The sequence below is a fragment of the Cricetulus griseus genome, chromosome X, assembly GCF_003668045.3.
Source record: "Cricetulus griseus strain 17A/GY chromosome X, alternate assembly CriGri-PICRH-1.0, whole genome shotgun sequence".
Lineage (NCBI taxonomy): Eukaryota > Metazoa > Chordata > Mammalia > Rodentia > Cricetidae > Cricetulus > Cricetulus griseus.
The window spans coordinates 118,321,984-118,346,687 of record NC_048604.1 but is presented as its reverse complement, the minus strand read 5'-3'; the positions used below and the strand labels follow the sequence as shown (position 1 = coordinate 118,346,687).

Below are 24,704 nucleotides of genomic sequence, written 5' to 3'. Positions count from 1 at the left end.
TAAACCTGGATCTAGTTTTGTTTATTTAGGTCAAAATTATCAGCCCTTTTTCTAAAATTATGTCACATTACTACTACTTATGATTTGTCATTTGAGAATATAATTTTAGAAAACCACAAATTTTGTCTTATTTAGGATGAGTCATTAGACAAAAATGATTCCAAAAAATTTCTTCATTGCCAGCTTTTTGGGCATAGATTCCTTGTTAGATGACATTTGCCTGTGCTTATTTGCTGCTTATTTAACATGTTATATTGGATTTTCTTAACATAAATCAGATTGTTTCTGCTTATCACTTCAATTAGAAGTGCTACATTCCCAGACTCTGATGTTAATCCGAGAGAGGTGGGGCGACCTTGTACAGGTGGAAAGGTATCATGCTGGAAAGTGCCTCTCTCTCTCAGTTTGGAAGTAAGTAAAATTGGTTCTGGTAGGTCTGAGTTGGGGGGCGGGTTTCTTTCCCTCATATAAGTGATTTATTACATATGAATAGCTATGTGCCCAGAGTAATGTAATTTAACTTAGTTACATTCCAATATCATGTAGACCACATGAGACATCCATAATTGCTACATTTTTTAGAGTATTCCACTTTAGATTTGTAGGCATATATTTTTTTTAAGTTAGATTCACTTACTGTGGGCTCATGCCAGATTGTTCAAAGACTGTTAAGTTTAGACCAGGTTTTTGGGTTGTGCTGGTGATCAAACCCAGTGCCTTATGAGCACTCTGCCAATAGAGCTATATCCCTGGTCCCCAAAGGTTAGATTGTTGAGTTACCACTTTTTAAAACATACTTGCTCATCACAGTTTCCCATTTTAAATTGTAACTTTGAAAACTGATTTGTACTAAATTGGTATGAGGCTACTTACCTTTAATTCTTGTTTGAACTTGACTTCTGAGTTTCTGTAGAAAATCAGGCAGACTACCTATAAGGTGATTTCTGTTTAAGTTTTGTGGTTTTGTTTTGTTTCTTCTTTTTGCATATGTGAGTGCTTGTATTTTATTTTAAAATCACGATTGTTTTAAAAATGTAATAGAGCAAATGCTGAATTGGATTATGGAATAACTGTCTTCTCAGTCTTAATGTATTCCCTGCACAAACACACACTGAGGGCCTGCTATGGTCCAGGTTCTGACTCAGCATAATGCATGTTTCTGTTTGACTAGAAAAGTTAAAAAGCTGTGTTTATATGTCATTCTCCCCCTGCCCTCTTTCAGTCAACAGGTTCTGGGGAGAAAAACAGGCACAGCATCTGTTCACAAAGTTACAATTAAAATCGATGAGAATGATGTCTCCAAGCCTTTACAGATTTTTCATGATCCTCCTTTGCCAGCTTCTGATTCTAAATTAGTAGAAAGAGCTATGAAGGTAAAGGATTCTCAGTGTATTTTAATACTGATTTTATCAAATATAATTTCGCACATATAAAACTTTTAGCACAAATTTTTTTAAATATGTAATCATTTCTAAAACCTTGTATGAAACTTTTTTAGGTCAATTTCATACTTCTGTATTTGTTTGTCTTTTTAACATCTGATACTATATAAAATAATTTTTTTTTCAAGACAAGGGTTTCTCTGTGGCTTTGGAGGCTGTCCTGGAACTAGCTCTGTAGACCAGGCTGGTCTCGAATTCACAGAGATCCACTTGCCTCTGCCTCCCAAGTGCTGGGATTAAAGGCGTGCGCCACCAACGCCCGGCTTATAAAATAATTTTTAATATCTTTCAGTTTAAGTATGTAGGACAATGCTGTGGATTGCATCTAAGCATACACTCTTTTTCTTTTTCCTTTTTTTTTTTCAAGACAGGGTTTCTCTGTATTGTTTTAGAGCCTGTCCTGGAACTAGCTCTGTAGACCAGGCTGGTCTCAAATTCACAGAGATCCACTTGCCTCTGCCTCCCAAGTGCTGGGATTAAAGGCGTGCGCCACCAACGCCTGGCTTATAAAATAATTTTTAATATCTTTCAGTTTAAGTATGTAGGACAATGCTGTGGATTGCATCTAAGCATACACTCTTTTTCTTTTTCCTTTTTTTTTCAAGACAGGGTTTCTCTGTATTGTTTTAGAGCCTGTCCTGGTACTCGCTCTGTAGACCAGGCTGGCCTCTGCCTCCCAAGTGCTGGGATTAAAGGCATACATATACTCTTAGGCTGAATTATTCCTCTAGGCTCGTTTAAGTTTTGTATTTTAAATCAGACCATTTTATTTTTTAAGCTCTGGCATCTGAGAACAGTACTACTGATATATGTGTGTGTGTGTGTATATATATATATATTTTTTTTTTTTTTTTGAGGCAGAATCTCACTATGTAGTCATGGCAGGCCTGGAACTTGTTATGTAGACCAGGATGGCCTCAACTCACATAGATCAAGCTGCCTGTTCTGTCTCCCAAGTGCAAGGAAGGGTCTCATGTCACCCAGGCTGGCCTCAATCTTGTTATGTTTCTGAAGATGACCTGTGAATTTCTGATCTCCTCTCGATAGCTCCTGAGTGCTGGGATTACAGGCATATGCCACCACACACAGTATATGATATGCTAGGGAATCAAATCCAGAGCTTCCTGCATGCTGAGCACGTGGCCAACTGAACTATATACCCCCAGACTCCTGTACTTAGCAAAACACAAATTTTAGTTTTGAAGTTTCTAATGTCATACAAAATAATTAAAAACTCAGAATCATTTAAGTTATATTTTTACTTTATTTAAGTTTGTTTATACTGGTTAATCTCCAATATTGACATCTTAAGGCACAGTTGTGTGCACTTAACACTTTTATAGTCTAAATGCTTCAATTGTGCATTTGCTTTTGTTTTTGCTATTTATGCAGATTGACCACTTATCAATAGAAAAGCTCCTGATTGACAGTGTACATGCAAGAGCCCATCAGAAGCTGCAGGAAATGAAGGCCATTCTTAGAAGCTTCAATGCTAATGAAAACTGTAAGTGTTTTCAATTGATGCTCTTACTTTTCTTTTATTTAAGAGTTTTTCTTATATGATTTCCCGTGATGTATGGTTTTGTTGAAGAGGCTGGACCTTTATTGAATTTAACCTGAAATCTACCATACCTGTCCTAATTTCTTTCATTCCATGTGGTTCTCCATTTACTGTCCAAATGCTGGGATTAAAGGTGTGTACCACTCACTACTGCTAGGCAAATATGGAAAACTTCACAAATTGTCATCCTTTCACAGGGACCATGCTACTCTTCCCTGTATGGTTCCAGTTTTAGTGTATGTGTAATTTTTGTTTCGTTTTTCTAGACAGGGTTTTACTGCGAAGCCCTGGCTGTCCTGGAACATGCTCTGTAGTTCAGGCTGGCCTGAAACTCAGAGATCTGTCCCTATCCCTCTCCATGTGCTGGGATTGAAGGCATGTACCGCCATGCCTGGCTGATTTCTTGATAGTAGACATTTTAACTATAGTGAAATGCAATCTCAGGGCAGTTTTGATTTGCATTTTATTAAGAGCCAAAAATGTTGAGCATTTCATGTATTCATTGGCCCCCTGCTTTTTTTTTTGAAAACTGTTCAATTTGCTCATTTATAGTTTGGATGATTTTTCCATATTTAATTTTTTGAGTTCTTTATAGATTCTAGATACTAATTTCCAGATATATAGCTGGCAAAGATTTTCTTTTATTCTATAATCTCTATCTCTTTACTCTGGTAATTGTTTACTGTGCAGAAGACTTAATTCTACATAATCTCATTTATCAATTCTTGTTGGTATTTCCTAATGTATTGGAGTCCTTTGACTTTGTGTACATATTAAAATGTTTCAAAGTTTCTCTTCTTTTTAAATTTTAGGTTTTAAAATGCTTGGAATTTAAGTTTTAGAGACTTGCTAATAGAGATCTAATTTCATTCTTCTGTACTTGGATGTTAAATTTTTCCAGCATCATTTTGTTGATTTTTTTTTTCTTTTCAAAAACCCCACTGTGCATTTTTGGTACTGTTGTAAAAAAAATCAGATGGGCATAGTTTCCTGCGTTTGTTTCTCGGGTCTGTATTCTATTCCATTAGCCTACAGGTCTGTTTTTTTCACAGTACCATGTTATTTTGTTACTATAGCTCAGTTGTGTAGTTTGAAATAGGCTTTGTGATGCCTCCAGCATCGTGTTTGTGTGGGTGCAGGCCCCAGGACAGTTTGGACCTTGTTCTTTTGGAATGCTGTTTTACTGTAGTGTTTTGAGTCAAGATCTCTCACTGACCGTTTGCTACATAGACTAATGTGAACTCCAGGAATCTGCCCATCCCCACCTTCCTAGCACTGCAGTGACACCACCATACACAGCCTCTTTCTTACATGGGTTTTGGAAATCAGATTCTGGTCTGAGCCATCTTTCCCTACTCTCCTCTGATTGTTGTGTATTGTTTTTAGACAGGGCATCTCTATAATCCTGGTTGCTCTGGTATTTGCTATGTTTAGGGCTGGCTTGTCTCACCCTTCTGCAATCACAGGCATGTGTCATATCTGCTTCAACATTGATTTTTCTGTTCAGGATTGCTTTGGCTGTTTGTGCCTTTTCTGCTTCTATATAGGTTTTAGGATTATTTACTTAATTCTTACATTTTTGGTTGTGAGCCTAGCATTTCATAGTTGAGCCATCCATCTAGCCCTACTATGAAGAATGACTTTGGATTTTTTTTTTTGTTGTTTTTTTTTTGATACAGGGTTTCCCTGTGGCTTTGGAGGCTGTCCTGGAACTAGCTCTTGTAGAACAGGCTGGTCTCGAACTCACAGAGATCCGCCTGCTTCTGCCTCCCGAGTGCTGGGATTAAAGGCGTGTGCCACCAACGCCCGGCTGACTTTGGAATTTTTAGGGAGATCAATTTGAAACCAATCATTTTCAGTAATACAACCTATAGTTGAATGTTTTTCTCTGTCACGCTGGTTGCCCTGGACCAGTTTCTCTCTCAATTCCTGGTCCCTGTAGTCACTTATGAAAAAATTACTCAGAGGCTAATACTAAATATAATTGTTTGGTCAATGGCTCAGGCTTAGTACTGGCTAGAGCTCTCTTATAAATTAAACCATTTTTAATAATCTGTGTTTCACCACGGGGCTGTGGCTTAACGGTAATGTTCTGGCATCTTACCTCTTTGACCTCACCTTCTTTCTTTCTCTATCTCTGTTTGGATTTCCCGCCTAGGTATGTTCTTCTTGGCTATTTGCCAAAACAGCTTTATTCATCAACCAATAAAAGCAACACATTTTTGCAGTGTACAGAAGGACATCCCACAACAACCATTTTGCAGAATTAGTTCTGCTGATGTATGAGCATGTTATTCTATCTTTTAGTGTGTTGGTAGATTGATAGATATAGGTTCTTACTCTACAATACAGACTATGCTGAAATGTACTGTGTAGCCTAAGCTGGCCTTGAATTTGTAGGAGTCCTACTGCTTTAGCTTTCAAAGTGCTGGTATTTTAAATGTGTGGCACCACATGTAAAATAAGGTCTGGGGATCACACCCAGGGTTTTGTACATGTTAGGTGGCAAATACTACCAACATAGCCACATCTCCAGCTCTTCCCTGAGACTTTTTTTGAAGGAATGTTGAACTTCATTGGAAGCCAGCTTATCTATTGAGAATGTCATATGGCTTCTGTTACTAGTCTGTGTTGTATTATGTTTAATAATTTGCATTTATTGAACTATTCTTGCACCCCTGAAATGAAAACAACCAGCTTGATCCCGGAGCATTATCTTTTTTTCCCTTCTAAAGTTAACAATCTTTTATTATTGAATTTGGACAGAGTTAGTTCTGTCAACTACAAAAACAGCATCTCCTGAGGCCCAGGCTTGAGGTGCAATTCTCAGAAAGCATTTAAAACGTAAGCATCTGCTTAAGGACTGTACAACAACAAGACATCCTCCAGTGTTGCAGAAGAAAAAATGACTATTTTATTCCATAACAAGCAGCATCATGAGATGGATCTCCCAGCACCACAAAACAGCAAAAATAGCAACCTTAAAAAATGTTAACTCCACATAGACCTAGAAGAAAATATCCCCTCATTTCTAAACAAAATGAGATAATATCCTCTCTTTTTTTTGACTCAACTTCTCCATTTCCTAAAGGAGAGAGCCAGAGAACAGGATGAAAAGAAATTGTTTTCCTGCCTGTCTATGAAGCCTTTACTACCACCAGAAGGCAGATCTCTAATTTCTAAGGTAGATTTCCAGAAACTTGCAAACTACTCTCAAGCTATCAACAGGGAGGACCTGAGGGCTCCTTGAAAGAGGTCTTTTGAATAATAAACGCCATAGATACCTTATAACGTATAGGTCTAACCTAACTGTATCTTGTAAAAACAAGTAGCCACAGGCACCAAACAGAGCTGGCCAAAAAGGTACAGGACCTCACTTCTTAACCGACCTCATGTCTTGCAAGAAGTGGTTATGGTTTGGGTCCAGCCATCCCTCTGTTGGTTGGGGTTCTCACACTGTCTTGCTTGGAGAGCTCAAGTACAGATACTGTGAAAGGAGATTAGGTTTCACAGAGCTGCCATCCCTGTAGCCTGTTTCCTGGATGCTTTGTAGAAGCTTTCTCCATCTAGATGGCTTTTTCAGAGCAGAAAATTTCAGTGACTTCATAACAGTTGCTCAAAGCCACTGCTGGAAACAGCCTTCTCTGTGTGTCAGGGAGTCAAAGCTCCTTCTGGTGATAGGCTTTTCTTGTCAAACTTGGAGTCTATATCCAAAGAATCAGGGGTATACCGACAATAGAGAGGGATGAACCATCTGTAGAACATGGTGCCATTACTTATTGATGGCATTGGCAAACACTCCTCTACTCCCCAGCATAAGAGTTCCAGAGTAGCATGTTTTGAGAAAAACCTGAAAAGGTTCTAATTTAAGCAGGACACAACCACATACGTGAACTGCTTCCAACTCCTTACCTAATAGGAATTGACTTGATGGGCCCATACAGTGAGGACAGTGTCATAAAGGGACATATGCTTTGGCCCATGAAAACATCTCCATGACTAGGATGAACAAAACACAAAACCATCTCTGTTTGTTGACGGCTCTTTTTTTTTTTTTTTTGAGATAGGGTTTCTCTGTGGCTTTGGAGGCTGTCCTGGAACTAGCTCTTGTAGACCAGGCTGGTCTGGAACTCACAGAGATCCACCTGCCTCTGCCTCACGAGTGCTGGGATTAAAGGCATGCGCCACCAACGCCCGGCATGCAATAGAGTTTTAAAAGATTTAATTTGGGGCCTAGAGAGATGGCTTAGTGGATATGAACACCGGCTACTCTTGCAGAGAACCCAAATTTGATTCCTAGCACCCAGCCCACATGATGGTTCACAACTGTCTGAAACTCCATTTCCCGGAGATCTGACACCATCTGCTGGCTTCTATGAGCATTGCATGCATGTATTGTATACACACAGATAACATGCAGGCAAAACACCCCCACACACATAAAACCAAGTATCTTTTCTAATTGTTTGTTCGCTTGTTATTATTTTTGTGATGCAGAGAATCAAATTAAGAGTAAAAACATTCTCCCACTCTAATTGACTTTTATTAGAAACTTCTTGAATTGCACAGCTCCTGCTCTGCAAGGATGGAAATAAGCTCTTGAAAAACTTTTCTAAACTTTGCTGAGGTGGAACTTGACTCCGAATGCAAAAAAGCAGAGCCTGTGTGCTTGAGCGTGCCCGTGGTTGAGTTCATGATAGGGTCCCTGTCCCAAAGTGATGATCTTCCCATCTCTTAAATCACACACTGGGTCTTGGTGTGGTAGTGGATGAACCTATATTTTTCTTTCTTCCATTACATATTCTGTTACCTTTAGAATATGGATTGCCGAACTTTTTGAGGTATTTCCTACAGCTTTCTCTTCAAAGCCGGAGGACACATTATAGGTCATAAGCTTGAGAAGAGCTGCAGCCTTGTTCCTTCTGATTCAGACCAGCTAGTTACTTGCAGCACAGTGGCTTGATATGTGTGGCAAGGGAGGGAGATGTTCTGGGTCCTGTTGACAGGGCTAATTACTGCAACACAATTGCCTTCATCAACAGCTCATGTGTTGCTACCCTTGTTGGCTGGCTCAGGGCTGTAGGCAGGTCAATTTCTGGTCAGCCTTGCAGTGAAATAGGGACTCTTCTGGCTGATAGTCCTGGAATCACACATGATTTTTTTTTTAAGATTTTATTTATGTGTACAACATTCTGCTTCCATGTATATCTGCACACCAGAAGAGGGCACCAGATCTCATAACGGATGGCTGTGAGCCACCATGTGGTTGCTGGGAATTGAACTCAGGACCTCTGGAAGAGCAGTCAGTGCTCTTAACCTCTGAGCCATCTATCCAGCCCCCACACATGATCTTTTAAATGTGTTGCTGAATTTGGTTTGCAAGTATTTCATTGAGAATTTTTGCACTATGTTTATCAGAAAAACTGATCTGTGTTCTTCCTTGTCTGGTTTGGTATCAGGGTAATACTTACTTCATAGAATAAGTCTGGTAATGTTCTCTCACTTTCTATCTTTATGGAATAGTTTGAAGAGTTTTTGGTATTCTTTTTTTAAAAGGTCCAGTACAATTTAGCAGTGATTAATCCATCTGATCTTGGACTTTTTAACCTGAAAACTATTACTTAGTCTCATTGCTCTTTATAGATCTGTTTAAATGTTTTCTAATCTCTTGATTTTATTTTAGTAGGTCATATATAAGAACCTACTTATTTCTTCTTTGGTTTTTTTGAATATAGGTTTTCAAAGTATTCTCTAATCGGCCTCTGGATTTCATTGGTATCTACTGTAATGTCTAATTTTATTGATTTGATTTTTCTCCTTTTTAGCCTGGCCTAAAAGTTCATTGATTTTTGTTTGTCCCAAAGAACCAAATTTATGTTTCATTGATTCTTTGTATTGTTTTCATGTCCATCTTGCTATTTTCTGCCCTGATCTAGATTAGGTTGTTGTAAAAGCAATTGGTGTTTTGTACTGTTGAAATTTGCCATTTAATACTGGAATATATTAGTATACTATACATCTTTTTTTTTCCAAGACAGAGTTTTTTTTATTTGTGTGTGTCTGTCTGTGTGTGTGTGTGTGTGTGTGTGTGTGTGTGTGTGTAGCCCTGTCCATCCTGGAACTCTCTCTGTAGACCAGACTGGCCTCAAACTCACAGAGATCCATCTGCCTCTACTTCCTGAGTGCTGGGATTAAAGGCGTTTTGTGTGCCATCACCATCAGGCTGTATCATTTCTTTATTATAGTTTTTTGTTTGTGTGCATTGTGTGAGGAGGCATGAATGATAAAGCATATTTGTGTAGTTCAGATGACAACTAATAGAAGTTAGTTTTCTTCTCCCCTGTAGGTCCTAGGGATTGAACTTGGGTCTTCAGGATTAGTGGTGGGTGCTTTTATCTGCCTAGTCATCTCACTAGCCCTGTCATAATCATTTCAATACACACTTCTTGTTTCATGTTTTTTATAATGTCAAAATTTGGTGTTTACATACTGTGGGAATGTTAAAACAAAACAAATTGTAGTGGTTTTCTTACTTGGGTTCAGAATAGTTTGTAAAGTATTGGAACTGACTTGCAACATCAACAATGCATTTGCCGCTGCAAGTAAACATAGTAGAGATTTAAGGTTAGCAAAGGAAACAGAGCCTTGAAGATAGTGGCTGGCCATCAGAAACTGACAAGGACCAATTAAGAGGAATCATGGAAGCTGATCCTCTTATAAATACATGAAAAGTTGCCAAAAATCTCAGCATAGACAACTTTGTGCTCATTTGGGATTTGAACTACATTGGAAGGACAAAAAAGCTCAGTAAGTGAATGGATTATAACTAGACCCAAAATCATCAGAGTTGTTGAGCTGTCATCTTCTTGTTCTATACAGTAGCAATAACCCATTTTGATGTGTGACTAACAATGAACAGCTCAGTGTTTGGACTGAAGAAAAGCTCCAAAGCACCCTGCCAAGCCAAACTTGTACTCAGAGAAGGTAATGATCACTGTTTGGTTTGTAGCCAGCCTGGCCAACTATAGTTTCCTAAATCCTGGTGGAATTATTGCATCTGATAAGTATACTCAGAAAATCAAAAAGCTGCGCAGAAAACTGCAACACCTATAGCCCACATTCATCAACAGAAGGGCACAATTCTTCTCCAGGACAACATCTAATTGCATGTCATGCAACTAATGTAGAAAAGTTGAACATAGTGCTGGAGAGGTAAGTCAGCTGTTAAGGGCTTTTGCTGTTCTTCCAGAAGACTTAAGTTGTTTCTAGAATTTACATTGGGTGACTCAGAACCTCCTGTAACTTGGGCTCTGCTGGATCCAGTGCCTTCTTCATTCTCCAAGGACACCCACATGCACATTGGTTTTTAAGTTTTTAAAAGTTGAATGAATTGTGCTACAAAGTTTCTTTATCTAACCTACCACATTCACTGACCTCTCACCAGCTGACTACCACTTCTTCAAGCATCTTGACATCTTTTTGAAGGAAAAATGCTTCCATAGCTATCAGATGCAGAAAATGATTTCCAGTTGTTTGTCAAACTCAGAAGCATGCATTTTTAAACTTCAGGAGTAAAACTTCTCAGGGTAAAAATGTGTTTTAATGGTTCCTATTTTGATTAATTTAAGATTAATTTAAAATGTGTTTGAGCTTAGTTATAATGTAAAAATCATGGTCCCAAACAGCAATTGCCTTTTAAAAAATTTATTATTATTTGGTGGTAGGGTCTCACTGTGTAGTCCTGGCTATCCTGGAACTCAAGTAAAGGTGCCACCATACCCAGCTTACAATTGCTTTTGTGCCAACCTAATAAATAGTTCTTTCTATCTATTGACTATGAGTTCAGCTTATACTAGTTTTTTAAGACCTTGTGTACACCATTGATGCTTGAGATCTCTGGTTTGTAGTTTAGTACTCTCTTTAGAACTGACTTATTGTACCTCTGAGATCCTCATGAATTGTGGCTTCATTTTCATTTGACCTAAGGAATTTTACAATTTCCTACTTGATTTCTTCAGTTGCCTACTAATCATTAAGAGTATATAGTCTGGTATTGATAGCCTATATTGTTTTTATGGTTTTTCTTGGAATTGTTTTCTAGTTTCAGTTTTAGGACTTGATAAAATATAAGAAATTATTTTGATTATAAGCCAGGAGTGGTGGCACATACCTGTAATCTTAGCACTCAGGAGGCAGAAGCAGGTGGATCTCTGAGTTTTCAGCCAGCCTGGTTTACCTAGCAAGTTCCAGGCCAGCCAGAGCTATATAGTAAGACTCTGTCTTCAAAAGCTTTTTTTTTTTTTGACCTCAACCTGCAATTTGTCTTGCCTGCAAGATGTGCTGAGATAAAGGTGGCGCAGAACTTGTGGCCAGCCAGTGACTGTTCCAACTTGAGACCCGTGCCTGAATAATTATGGTCAGGAGCCAGAGCAAGCCTGGATAACCTGGAGATCTAGGATACTCGACTGGGGAAAAAAAAAAAAACAAACAGAAAAACTGCCATCAGTGAGACTTCATCAGCAAGTTGATAGGAGCAGATGCAGAGCCAAACATTAGGGAAGCTTGTGAAATCCCAAGGAAGAAGGGGGAGGAAGGATTGTAGGAGCCAAAGAAGTCAAGAATATAACCCACAGATTCAACTAACCTGGGCTCATGGGGACTCACAGAGCCTGGAGGGACAATCAGGGACCTTCTGTGTGTCTGATCTAGGTCAAGAAGTGTGGGTTCTTCAGAGGCACATTTTTATCAGCTTGCACATGAAAATTACCTTCCATGCCTTCTGGAACTTTGGCAATGTTCTTCAGTATCATGGTCTTCCCAATTGTATCCTATAGTAGTGAGGTTCCTATATGTCTCCACCATCACATCTTTGTATAGATTCTAATGGGAAGGATCCAGCAAACCCACTCTTCCAGAGTGAAAAGTCAACATGTACATCATCATAGGTCACTGCATTCATGTCCTGGTTTTTCAGCTCACCCATGCTCTCTGCTCAGCTTCCTGCAGCATACAAAACCACTAGCACAAGCGAAGTGTCTCTTGATAAACCAAAAAGTACATCATAGATCAAATGGTTTATCAAGACAGGGTTTCTCTGTGTAACAGCCCTAGCTGTTCTGGAACTAGCAGAGATCCACCTGTCCCTGTCTCCCAAGTGCTGGGATTAAAGGCGTGTACCACCAATGCCCGGCTATGGTGTGCTTTTTAACTTTGAGGTTTCTTGACTTACTTTGGTGTGGATAATTTTTCTGTTGATGAAAATGGAGTATTAAAGTCACAGGTTTGTGTCTTTGTGTTCAGTAGTGTTAATGAAATTGGATATACCATACAGCAGTGGTGGCACACATGTCTTTAATCCCAGTTCAAGCCGGTGGATCTCTGAGTTTGAGGCCAGCCTGGTCTACAGAGTTTCAGGGCACGCAGAGGAAACCTGTGAAGAAAAAACAAAAACCTGTGAAGAAAAAACAAAAAAAGAGAAGAAAAAAGAAAGTAATTGTATATACCAATGCTTAGTGTAGAGATAATTATAAAATCATTTTATCTTGACACATTGTTTCCTTTACTGATATGTATTAACCTTTAGTTTTCTGAGTAATTTTTGCTTGTCTTAATATATCTGATTTTGTATTGATTTTTAAAATTGGTAACTGATGCACTCATCTTGGTAGCAGTTATCTAATGTAGGACTTGAAATGTACCATTCATTCTTTGCTTTCCTGATTCTCAGGGCTTCTGCTGATAGGTCTATCTGAGATTAATTCTTATGAGTTTGACTTTGATTTGTCATTTTTGTCTTGCATTTTGTCTTTATTGCCATCTAGCCTTCATTGTACATTTTCATACATAGATACAATGTAAATTGGTCATACTCAATCTCTTGTTACCCTCCTTTCTTGCTCCCATTTCTGATCTCTTCCCAACTAGTCCTCCTACTTTTTTTTTGTATATGTGAACAAGTGAATTTAACTAAAGTTAAAGTACATGGGTGACTCTCCAGTGGCTATCTATGCACATTAATGAAATTGTCCCTTATTTTCCCAGTCATCACTAACTGTCTATAGAACCTCTTAAAATTTTTAATAGTTTCCATTTTTAGAGCTGGGCATTTAACTATTAAACATGTAGAGAGGGTCTTCCTGGGTCATGTATGTTTGGTCTCAAAATGCCCTTTGTGCTTAGATGTTCTTTTCTTTCCAGAAAAATAAGATTCCTCATATAGTTGTATTGAACAGGTTTTCTGTGTCGTTAGTATTTAATTTCAGATGCTTGTATGCAATGGAATTTTTATTTTAGTTAGTTAATATTTTAAAGAATGGCTAATGTAGCCCATATGGTTCTTGAACTCCTAATTGTCCTGACTTCACATTTCAAAATCTAGGATCACAAGTATGTGCCAGTATGCCTCACACTATCCTATGGATTCATTCTTTATTTTGTTTCCTTTCCTTTGTCTTTTCTTTTTTCCTGCCTTCTTTTTTTGGCTTGCTGCTAGGAATTGAACCTAGAACCTCACAAGTGCTCTGCCACTAAGCCTATCCCCCGACTCATCCCATGGATTTTTTTTTAAGTTGTTAAGCTAAGTTTGTGTTTCTTTTAATCAGTGAATGTTTTGCCTGCATGTATGTATATGTATGTCTAGTGTCTAGTGCCCAGGGAGGTCAGAAGAGGGTGTTGGATACCCAGGAACTGGTTGGTATAAAAACCGTGATGTGGGTGATGGCAACTGAACCCATGTCCTTTACTTTTTATTTTATTTTTATTTTTTGGTTTTTTGAGACAGGGTTTCTCTGTGTAGCTTTGGAGCCTATCTTGGCACTCACTTTGGAGACCAGGCTGGCCTCGAACTCAGAGATCCACCTGCCTCTGCCTCCCGAGTGTTGGGATTAAAGGCATGCGCCACCAACGCCTGGCCCCATGTCCTTTATAAGAGCAATAAGTACTTTTAACTACTCAGTGATCTCTCTGAATTCCCTTATTCCCTGAATTCTTTCTTATTTTTATTTCATTCCTTAGATTCTTAATTTGGCTTTTGGTCATGCTAGTTTATGCTAGCATGCTAGACTAAAGGCGTACACCACTACCATCCGGCTAAAGGTGTCTGGCACTGAAGTCCATTCTTTGATATGTTAGTGCTGTTGCTCTCAATCAGTTTGCTTTTCTTCTGATTCCTAACTAGAATAGCCTGAAGCGAGTAATTTAGAGATTAGAGCATTTCACGGAAGGCCCAGGAGAAGACATAGCTTCAGGGCTTTGGAACACCACAGATAGGAGTGTATGCTTTCATGGGGGTGGAGTTGCCTCAGGGGGAGCCACGTGCAGGGAAGACTAAAATAGTGCAGGGCAGGGAGATATGATATGACCAGTTCTCAGTGTTGTCTTGAGTCTTGGGTGTCTCTACCCACTAGATCTGAATTGGCTTTGTCAGGTGGGAGCAGTATACTACAAACTACTGTTTTTATTTTGTTTTCTTTCTTTAAGACAGGGTTTCTCTGTCTAGTGCTGGCTGTCCTGACACTCTATAGACTAGGCTGACTTCCAACTCAGAGATCCGCCTGCCTCTGTGATTAAAGGCGTGTGCCACCATCACCCACCTTGAATAACCATTTTTAATTGTGCACAGCTTTCATATTTCTCCTCATTTTCTCAAAAATAAGACTCCACCAAAAATAGGTATCAGCAGTCATAGAATATATTAAAAAATATGTATCAAAGTTATTTTCTGTTGGATGTATAGCTTCTGATGCCTGTCTACACAAAATTATTCAACTTTGATAGTTAGATTAAAATTATAATTGTTATAAAACTACAAATTGCCAGTTGTACTTTATTATAGTTTAAAAATGATTTTGCTTGCTGGGCATTGGTAGCGCATGCCTTTAATCCCAGCACTCAGGAAGCAGAGGCAGGTGGATCTCTGTGAGTTGGAGATCAGCCTGGTCTACAAGAGCTAGTTCCAAGATAGCCACCAAAGCCATAGAGAAACCCTGTCTGGAAAAAAACAAACAAACAAACAAAGAATATATTTCTCTGTGCCCAGTTACAAATTATAACTGCATAGAAATGTTTTAAAAATCAGTAGCCTCTATCAGTTGATGTCTTAGTAGTAGGGTATGGACTTAGCATGATTTAAGGATCTAGGTTCTATATTCAATGCCGCATAAATACACACATGGTCAGCAGCCCTGCTTCATAAACTGTAAATATTTTTATTATACTGTGTAATTTAACACAGTCAAAAACACTATTTTTTGAACTAATGTGTTGCATTGGTTTTGAATCATAAAATATTATAAAGCTTTTTAAGTCTCCAGCTTTTTACCTTATTAATTTCATTTATATTTTATTTATATAGATAGTACCAGTGGTATCTTCACCCATTTTAAATATTACAAATTCATAAGAGGTGGTAGACCATTTCTGTGATTCATAAAGAGCCCAAGTTTGAGCATGGTGGTTCAGGCCTTTAATCCCTGAAGAAGAAGATTGCTGAGATCAAGGCCAACCTGGACTGCATAGTGTGAGGCTACTGAGTTAGGCCTGGCCTTTCTCAGTCTATAAGATTCGATGAGACTGTACATGTTCAATTTGGGATGGCCACAGATGACATTTTTTTATTAATTATTTGTTTGGGGCCAAAGGTTAAATACAGTGATTGAGCATGCCAACATGTTACCAGTTGAGTGTACATGGAATCCCTTCACAAACTTGCCATTTTCTTTGCTCCTAATGGCTGGTGGTGTGGAGGAGTGTGGGAGGAGTTTTCCTGTCTCTGACTGCCTGCTCCCAAATAAGCAATACAACCCAGAGGCATAATAGAAATTATAAATGCTCGGCTGATAGCTTAGGCTTGTTACTACCACTTCTGTAAGCCTTGTCACTACCTCTTAGTATGTTCTGTCATATGCCTCATGACTTGTTACCTCATTTTCTACACATTCTGCTTCCTTGTCGTTGGCTGCAGTCTCCCCTGCTTCTCTGATCTTTCAGGTTCTTACCCTTGTATCTGACTCCTGATTATTTTATTGATAAATAATAATTAGATGTCAATAAAAGCTTCACCTGGTGTCCCATGTTGGGTACCATATGTAGGCGGAGTTTCCCTGTCCTGACCACCTGCTCCTAAATAATCAACACAATATGGAGACTTAATATGAATTATAAATGCTTGACCAATAGCTCAGGCTTTTGACTACCTTTTACATTTAAATTAACTCATAGTTCTTATCTATGCTTTGTCTTGTGGCTCATGGTTTGTTACCTCATTTTGTATGCATGCTGCTTTCTCAGTGACTGGCTGGGGTCTCCTCTGACTACAGCCTTCTTCCCATCATTCTCCTAGTTTGGTTGTTCCATGTATAATTTCCTGCCTGGCTACCAGCCAATCAGGGTTTCTCTGTAAATTTGGTCCCTGTCCTAGAACTTGCTCTGTAGACCAGGCTGGCCTCAAATTCACAGAGATCTGCCTCCCAAGTGCTGGTATTAAAGGTGTGTGCCACCACCACCCGGCCCAATCATTTTTTTATTAAACCAATCAGAATGACAAATCTTCACTCATATAAAGGAATGTTCCACAGCAGAGAAGCTAATGTTCTTATTTGACAAAATAATACCGAGGAGTGATACCTGTTGGAAGGCAGGCGTTTTGAGGCGTGTCGTTGGGCAAGACATTTCTTTTGCCATTCCCAACCTGAATGGTATTTACTGTGCTTTGAATTCCTGGGTTTTATTATTATGCTTTATTGAGGGTTTAACGGACAAGTTAATAGAAGTACCACAAAACTCTTAGACTAAGTATATTGTCAGCTTTACAGGTTTGAACGTGGCAACTGTCTATGTTCTCATCTCATCTGGGATTTGAAAATGAGGCATACAAAAAAAATTCCATGTAATGATGAATAGTTTTTAAGGGCTTCTTGAAAAACATGAGCTCTTTGCTGACAGCACCAAAAAGAAAATCTTTAAAATAAAAAATTACGTTGATAATCATATTGGGCTCTAAATAAAATTTGTATATTAAGCTTTTTTCTTCACTTTTCAACTAATTAAGAAAATCTCTAGAAGTTGACTTACTATACTTACTGAATAGAAGTAACTCATAACTGATGGGATTGGTCTTTATTAGATAGAGTAACTTTTTTTATAGGATTTTGAATTATTTGTTCTGTTTTTTTAGACATGTCTTACAAATCAACTAAAAAATGACATTTTTTCCTTACAGCTACTATGAATTGATGCTACCATTCAGTTCCAAACTTTGTAGAATTATGTCTTTTCTTTTATATTCAGACTTTCATTAAAAAATAATTTTGTGAAAATATTCAGATTGGAAAATAATTTTTAATTCTTAACTTTTCAGCTTCCATAGAGACTGCACTTCCAGCTCTTATTGTTCCCATTTTGGAGCCCTGTGGTAATTCAGAGTGCCTACACATTTTTGTAGATTTGCATTCTGGAATGTTCCAGTTGATGCTTTATGGTCTTGGTAAGTTGCTAAATGTAGTCACTCAATGTAAGAATTTGTGTATGTCTGTCTGCTTATATGTACACACACCGTATGCATGCCTGTTACCCAGAGAGGTCAGAAGAGGACATAAGATCTCCTGGAATTGGAGATGGCTTTGAACCACCCTGGGTCCTACGGAAAAGCAACAACTTCTCTTAATCCCTGAGTCATCTCTCTCTCCCAAGGAAATATATTTTAAAGAAAAGCAAAACAAAAATTAGCTACTAATTAGGAAAGGGTGATGTGTACAGTGTTGAAAGTAAGTATGGAAGGACTAATGAACTGGCTGACATCTATTACTCTTAAATCTGATTCGATTTTTTTTTTGTATCAGAAGTTAAACTTGTGCATTATGTAAAAGCAATAACATTCATGGCTGTTGGTTTTTATATTATTTGTCCTGAAATTCAATTTTCATTTTACTACTAATAATGATATAGAAATGCCCACTAAGAATTGCTAATGAGGGGCTGAAGAGATGGCTCAGAGGTTAAGAGCACTGACTGTTCTTCCAGAGGTCCTGAATTCAATTCCCAGCAACCACATGAATGGCTCACAACCATCTGCATGAGATCTGGTGCCCTCTGCTGGCATGCAAATACATAATAAATAAATAGATCTTTAAAAAAAAGAATTGCAAAAAAAATTGCTAATGAAATTTGTGTCTAGAGAACATATAGTATAGCTGTATAATGACTTGGGATATGGAGCCCTGGGATAATTTTTCTCTAGCCTTAACTCAGTAGAAATGAAAGTTTTATTTCTAGGCAAGTGGTTGAACTCACTATATTCCTTCCTAGCTCTAAAGTTGGATTTCTACCTTGTTCTGTTACTGAGTAGGTGTTCTGAAATGATACGTATTTACTAGGAACAAAAGCATTTTCTATGACTCTTCAATGTTCCTGAGTATGCTTGCATGTTTTCCATTTGAAATTTACACTAAACAACAAATTAATTAAGGAATTTTCTGATTCTGTTATGTGCTATAAAGGTAAACAATCTTATTTATTTATTTGACATGGTGTTATGTAGCTTTGGCTGGCCTGGAACTTGCTATGTAAACCAGGAAGGCTCATAGAGATCCTCCTGTCTCTGCTTTACAAAATGGGATTAAAAGCATGCACCCACACCTGGTTAAAAAGGTAGATTTTTGCCAGGCAGGACCTGGCAGAGGCAGGAGGATCTCTGTGAGTACTAGGCCAGCCTGGTCTACTTCCCGGGCAGGCTCCAAAGCTGCCTGTCTCGAAAACAAAACAAAACAAAAAAACAATCGATTTTTAAAAAATATATTAGCAGCTCATGGAAAACAGGACTTTGAATCACATATCTATGATAGATAATGGCATATGGCAGAGGTTTGTTTTTTAAAGCTCCCCCCAACACATCCATTTAAAATGGAAACATCACTTTTGTTTCTCAGGATACCACAGATAGTTCCACATAAGGACAGACAATCCAAAGGAAGCACTGAAATTACTCATCTGGTTAATACTCTTCATCCTTTCTCTTATCATTATCCATTCCAAAATAATTTCCTCTAGGGTAGCCACACCCTCATAGGCTACAGAAAACTCTTCCTTTCTCCATCTCTTCCCTCATATACCAGTGAATAAGGGCACATTTGGCATGCATTTGATCAGATATGATCCAAGTAAGCCATGACTGTGCTTAGCTTACCCACAGCTTACTGTACTTTGGCTAGGTCCATCCATCAGCTACCTCAGTAGGAGGTAGCTAACCTTGAAGCTAGTGAGTCCACCACACCAGCACCTCTAGCTGGGAGGATGGGCTTGTGGCCCACTACTGACTTCTAACAGCTGGCTACAGCCACTGCTGCACCACCCTGTGTACCTTTGTTTGCGTTTCTCATCTCAAAGCCTTTTATTTAACTGTTTTCTCAATCATTAACAGTATATACTCAGAAAAGCACAAAGGGGTAGAAAATAATTTTTTATGCATATAGGTCAAGATGCTATAACAGGATGCAGTAGAAATGTATTTTCTCACAGTTGTGGGGGCTGCAGAATAACAATCTAGATGTTAGTGGAGTTAAGTTTTAGTGTGGGCTTCATTCCTGACTATTCCCAAGGGGTTGCACCCTTTCCAGTCCTGTAGAGCAAGCAATGGTTTTCAACTTTCCTAATGCTGCAAACCCTTTAATACAGTTCCTCATGTTGTTGTGACCCCAGCAGCCATAAAATTATTTTCATCACTACTTCATAACTGTAATTTTGCTACTGTTATGAATTATAATATAAATATCTGATATTCAGGATATCTGATAGTGACCCGATGTGGAAAGGGTCATGACCCACAGGTTGAGAACTGCTCATAGAGATACTAATTGCCCTGATTGTCCTCGATTCATGACCCCTTCTGAACCTAGCTGCCTCACAAAAGCTGCCTTTGAACAGTATTGCAGTGGAGATAAGGACTTCAGTATAAGAATTGAGAGTTGGGGACACCATAATGGCTTTTTATTTCTATCTAATTTTTTCTAGATTTTGATCCAGTTAGTTGAAATCATTTTGTGCCTTCTTTTTTTGCTTAGTGTTTTACATGTTAATACTTTCTACAATTAATAATTTCTAACAATTTGTACTATATTTAGCAAGCCAGTTGTTTAGACATTAGGTCTTCCTTATGCATGCTTGATCATTTGTATGCTGTAAAAAGCAGTATTTCAATAGGCCGTGGTTTATTTTTCTAATTATGGTACTAAGTCTAGCAATTTTAAGAGGTGTTTGTTTTTTTGTTTTTGTTTTTTTTCTGAGACAGGGTTTCTCTGTATTGCTTTGGAGGTTGTCCTGGAACTCACTCTGTAGACCAGGCTGGTCTCACAAGAGATCCGCCTGCCTCTGCCTTCCCAGAGTGCTGGAATTAAAGGAGAGTGCCACCAACGCCCGGCATTTTATGAGTTTTATGTTGAAAATGCTATTTAACTCTTAAAATAATTAAAACTTTTAATATGTCAAGCACTGCTTAGGTATTTGCTACTTGTTCTTGCCAATGAAATATGGAAGAAAAGCAAGTTGATTGATAGCTTCTGATGGATTTAGTTTATTTTCTCACTAAGCTACAACATGGGTTTCTGCCTAAAAAATAATTTTCATTTAAATTTTTGCTACATAAATAAATATTTTGTTTGTCTTGTAAGCAGTGGATTAATGAATTGTTTATTCTGTAGACCAGGCCACTCTGGAGGACATGGAAAAATGTGTGAATGATGACATGAAGCGGATCATCCCTTGGATTCAGCAGCTTAAGTAAGCTTACTTTATTTGGTTCAAGACTGAGAAGGAAACCTGTCTTGACAGGATTTATTTTCTTCTCCATCATTAGTCTTAATCTATCACTGTCCTTAAAGTTTATGACATGAAATCTGAGCATCTTTTGGTGCCTTGGCCTCTAAATTGCCTTGGAATGCATCCCGTATGGCAGTCCTCACTTATCAGATTCCCCTCTAGATCCAATGGTAGTCAGAGGGGCATGGCACTAAACTATCATTCCTTGTTATATTTTCTTAGAACCAGCACTTTAGATATCACTTAATGAATATTTGTACCATGTCCTCTAGTAGAATGCTATTTGTTCTTATCCAGAATCTTTGTGGTATTAATCTCTCAGCAGACAGTATCAGAACAGTTGTTCCTTTTTCTCTAACATTGTCATTTAGTTTGTTTCAAAATCACCCTGTTAACAGAACCAGAGATTATCTGGGCTTTCATTACCACTCTGGTTACACTGTTGTTCCATTTTGATAACTCTAACAATCCCCCCTCTCCCTGACAGGATTTCTCTGTGTAACCCTGGATGTCCTGAAACTCACTCTGGAGACCAGGCTGGAACTCACAGAGATCCACCTGCCTCTGCCGCCCGAGTGCTGAGATTAAAGTTGTAGCCCACCCTAGCTCGAAATCTTGTTTTTTTCTTTTTAAATTCTTGGTTTCTCTGTGTAACAGCCCTACCTGTCCTGTAGTTAGCTCTGTAGACCAGGCTGGCCTCAAACTCCAAAGAGATATGCCTGCCTCTCCTCCCAAGTTCTGGGATTAAAGGCGTGTGCCCACACTACCTGGCTCAAAACATTCTTATTATTCATTTATTTTTACTTTTGATACAGGGTCTCACATAACCTAGGCCTGTTACGATAAATCTTTCTGCTAAAAGCCGCCTGAGCCCCACCACCACGTTAGGCCCAAATGAACACAAAGAAACTTGTATTAGGTTCAGAGCTGCTTGGCAAATGACTAGGATTCCTCATCTGCTAGCTCAGTCTTAATTATCATAAATCTATGTTTTATAAGACTTATCTTATCGGAAGCCTTGTTGGCATCCTTCCTTGTCAGTGGATCACTTTGTGCCGCTGGAGCAGGAGCGGAGGGGAAAAAAGGGAACTTCCTGTTTCTCCTTGCTCAAATATGAGTCTCCTTGCTATGTCACTTCCTGCCTGGACCACCACTTCTCTACTACATCTCCCAGAATCCTCTTTGACTCCTAGTTCCGTCTAACTTGCTGTCTCATTGGCCAAACAGTATTTTATTTAGCAATCAATAAGATAAACATACACAGTACATTCCCTACCATTCCTACCTCAGAATTACTACTGTGTAGCTGAGACAGGCTTTGAATCCTGATGCCCCTTCCTCTACTCTCAACTACTGGGATTATAGATGTGAACCACCATGTCCAACTTAGAGGCTTTAAAATGGTTTTAAGATTCCATGGAATAAAAACTAGTTTCAGAGATTAAAAACTGAAATTGTCAAGCCAAGCATTGTGATATACCTACAGTCTTTAATACTAGTACTTTAATACTAGAATTGAGGCAGGAGGCTTGCCATGAGTACCACATGTATATGATCAAGCAGAGTGGAATATAGTAAACCTCCAGGCTGTTAAATGGAAAAGAGAGAAGGGGAAGATTGTTCAGTGGGAGAGAGAGAGAGAGAGAGAGAGAGAGAGAGAGAGAGAGAGAGAGGGAGGGAGGGAGGGAGGGAGGGAGGGAGGAGGGAGGGAGGGAGGGAGGGAGGGAGAGGGAGCGAGAGAGAGAGAGAGAGAGAGAGAGAGAGAGAGAGAGAGAGAGAGTTTCCATCTTCTTTTGCCACTTGTGGTTTCAATCCTTTTGGGGGGGCAAAACAAAGTTTTGAGTAGTCCAGCCTGAAATTCTCTGTGTAGTCAAGGGTGACCTCGTAATTCTGATCTTTCAATATCTACCAAGTGCTGGAATACTAGGCATATACAACTATTCCGGTTTTTATGTAGTGCTAGGGATCGAACCAAGGTCTTTCGGTGGGCATGCTTAGGAAGCGCCCAGCTATGTCCCAAACCCCTGGTTTCATAAAAATTCATCAAGTAATTTTAACATGACTTTCAGTTTTACTAGATAGATTTATGATGAGCTTTTTTTTTTTTTTTAAATATCTGTTTCATTGCAATCTGTGTAACAGTTTTTAAGATTCCAGTTACCTGGAACAAACATAAGTTTTAAATACTTAGTATGCTTTGTAGTCAAGTTTTCTATAATTTGAGGTTGTTTTTCTGTTGTAGCTGTAAGAAGTAGTACTATCTAAAACCAAAACACAAAATCCTGCAAAGCATTTACTTACCAAATGTATGTGTATAACTCACATAATTTTGGAAGTTCTGATTTTACTTATGATACTGCTTCTCAAATGAGTCATTATTAATAGCCAGGTTATTAGTAATCTATCAGGAGGTGGCAAGTTTCTAGAAAAATTTTGAGCTATTTTTTTCCTTATCTTTTCAGAGTCTCACTGTGTAGCCCTATATTAGTAATCTATCAGGAGGTGGCAAGTTTCTAGAAAAATTTGAGCTATTGTTTTCCTTACTTATCTTTGCAGGGTCTCACTGTGTAGCCTTATCTGGTCTGCTGCTTACAGATCCTCCTGCCTTTGCATCCCATGTGTTGGGATTAAAGGTGTGTGCGACAATATACAGCTGAGATATTATCTTTGTTTGTTTGTTTGTTTGAGGCAAGGTTTCTCTATGTAGCTTTGGAGTCTGTCCTGGAATTAGCTCTGTAGACCAGTCTGGTCTCAAACTCACAGAGATCCGACTGTCAAGTGTTGGGATTAAAGGCACCCCCCTGCTGAGATGCTATTTTTAAAACTTATTTTATGTGTATTGATGTTTTGCCTGCATGTATGTTTGTGTGAGTGTGTCAGATCTTGGAGTTACAGACAGTTGTGAGTTGTCATGGGCGTGTTGGGAATTGAACTTGGGTCTTCAGGAAGAGTAGTCAGTGCTCATAAACGCTGAGTCATCTCAACAGCCCTCTGAGCTTTTATTTAAATGTGATAAAATTAACTGACTTTAAGCATATAATCAATTAATTTTCAGTAAATTTACTACGTTTAACAACTGTTGCCCCAATCTAGTTGTAAAACATTTATTTAGCACCATTTGTTGCCCATGTACAACTAATCATTGCTAGCCTCAGGTAACCACAAGTTATTTCTGGAAATGTAGTTTTTTTGGACTTACTATATAAACAGAAGCATAAGCTATATGATCTCTGACTGGTTTCTTCCACTTGTATTTCAAGGTTTATGTTATAGCACTTACTGGTATTTTATCCTTATGCTTGTATAATATTCCACTGAATAGATGTACCATATTTTCTTTATTCTATAGTAACTTAGGGTTGTAGTAAGTGGGGTTGTTAATACTTGTTGAGTGATGTGAATAACTACAGTCCTGTGTGATCTTTTCCTTTGACCAAAACTTAACAATGGAATTGTGAGGCAGAGTAAAAATTATGTTTGACTTTGGAAAGAATTTCCCAAACTGTTTTCCAGCTTAGCTGTGCCACTTTGCTATTCAGTCAACATATGAGGGTTTCTGTTTTTGTATGTTTTTTTTACACTTGTTAGTGTCTGGTGCTAGCAGGTACCTCATGAAATCTTAGCATACTTTGCCTTAATGGTTAATGATATTGAGAAGCTGGTTTACAGGCTATTTTTGTATTATGCAACAAAAACAGATTCTAATAAAAGAAACAGCTGGGTATGGTGGCCCATGCCTCTAATCTAGTACTTGGCCTCTAGAGGTAGGAATATCACTGAGTTTTGAGTTCAGCCTGGTCTCCATAGTGAGTTCCAGGTCAGCCAGAGGTACACAGTGGGGGTCCTAATCCCTAAAAGACGAAACCAAACCAAACTAAACAAAACCTAAAACA

General features: G+C 38.5%; 1 protein-coding gene, 1 non-coding gene and 1 pseudogene across 2 annotated transcripts in view; 1 reads left to right on the top strand and 2 right to left on the bottom strand.

Annotated features, from left to right (window-relative positions):
• Med14 (mediator complex subunit 14) overlaps positions 1-24,704 on the top strand; it is an 84,734-nt gene that overhangs the window by 14,949 nt on the left and 45,081 nt on the right. The window contains 5 exon segments of the mRNA XM_027433168.2: positions 279-411; positions 1,223-1,373; positions 2,835-2,946; positions 17,360-17,485; positions 20,694-20,772. Coding sequence (XP_027288969.1) covers positions 279-411; positions 1,223-1,373; positions 2,835-2,946; positions 17,360-17,485; positions 20,694-20,772 — 601 coding nt within the window.
• On the bottom strand, positions 3,161-3,271 carry LOC113837765. The gene has a single exon (XR_003488481.1). It is a non-coding gene; the product is annotated as a U6 spliceosomal RNA (small nuclear RNA).
• Positions 11,767-11,962, bottom strand: LOC118239412 (annotated as a pseudogene).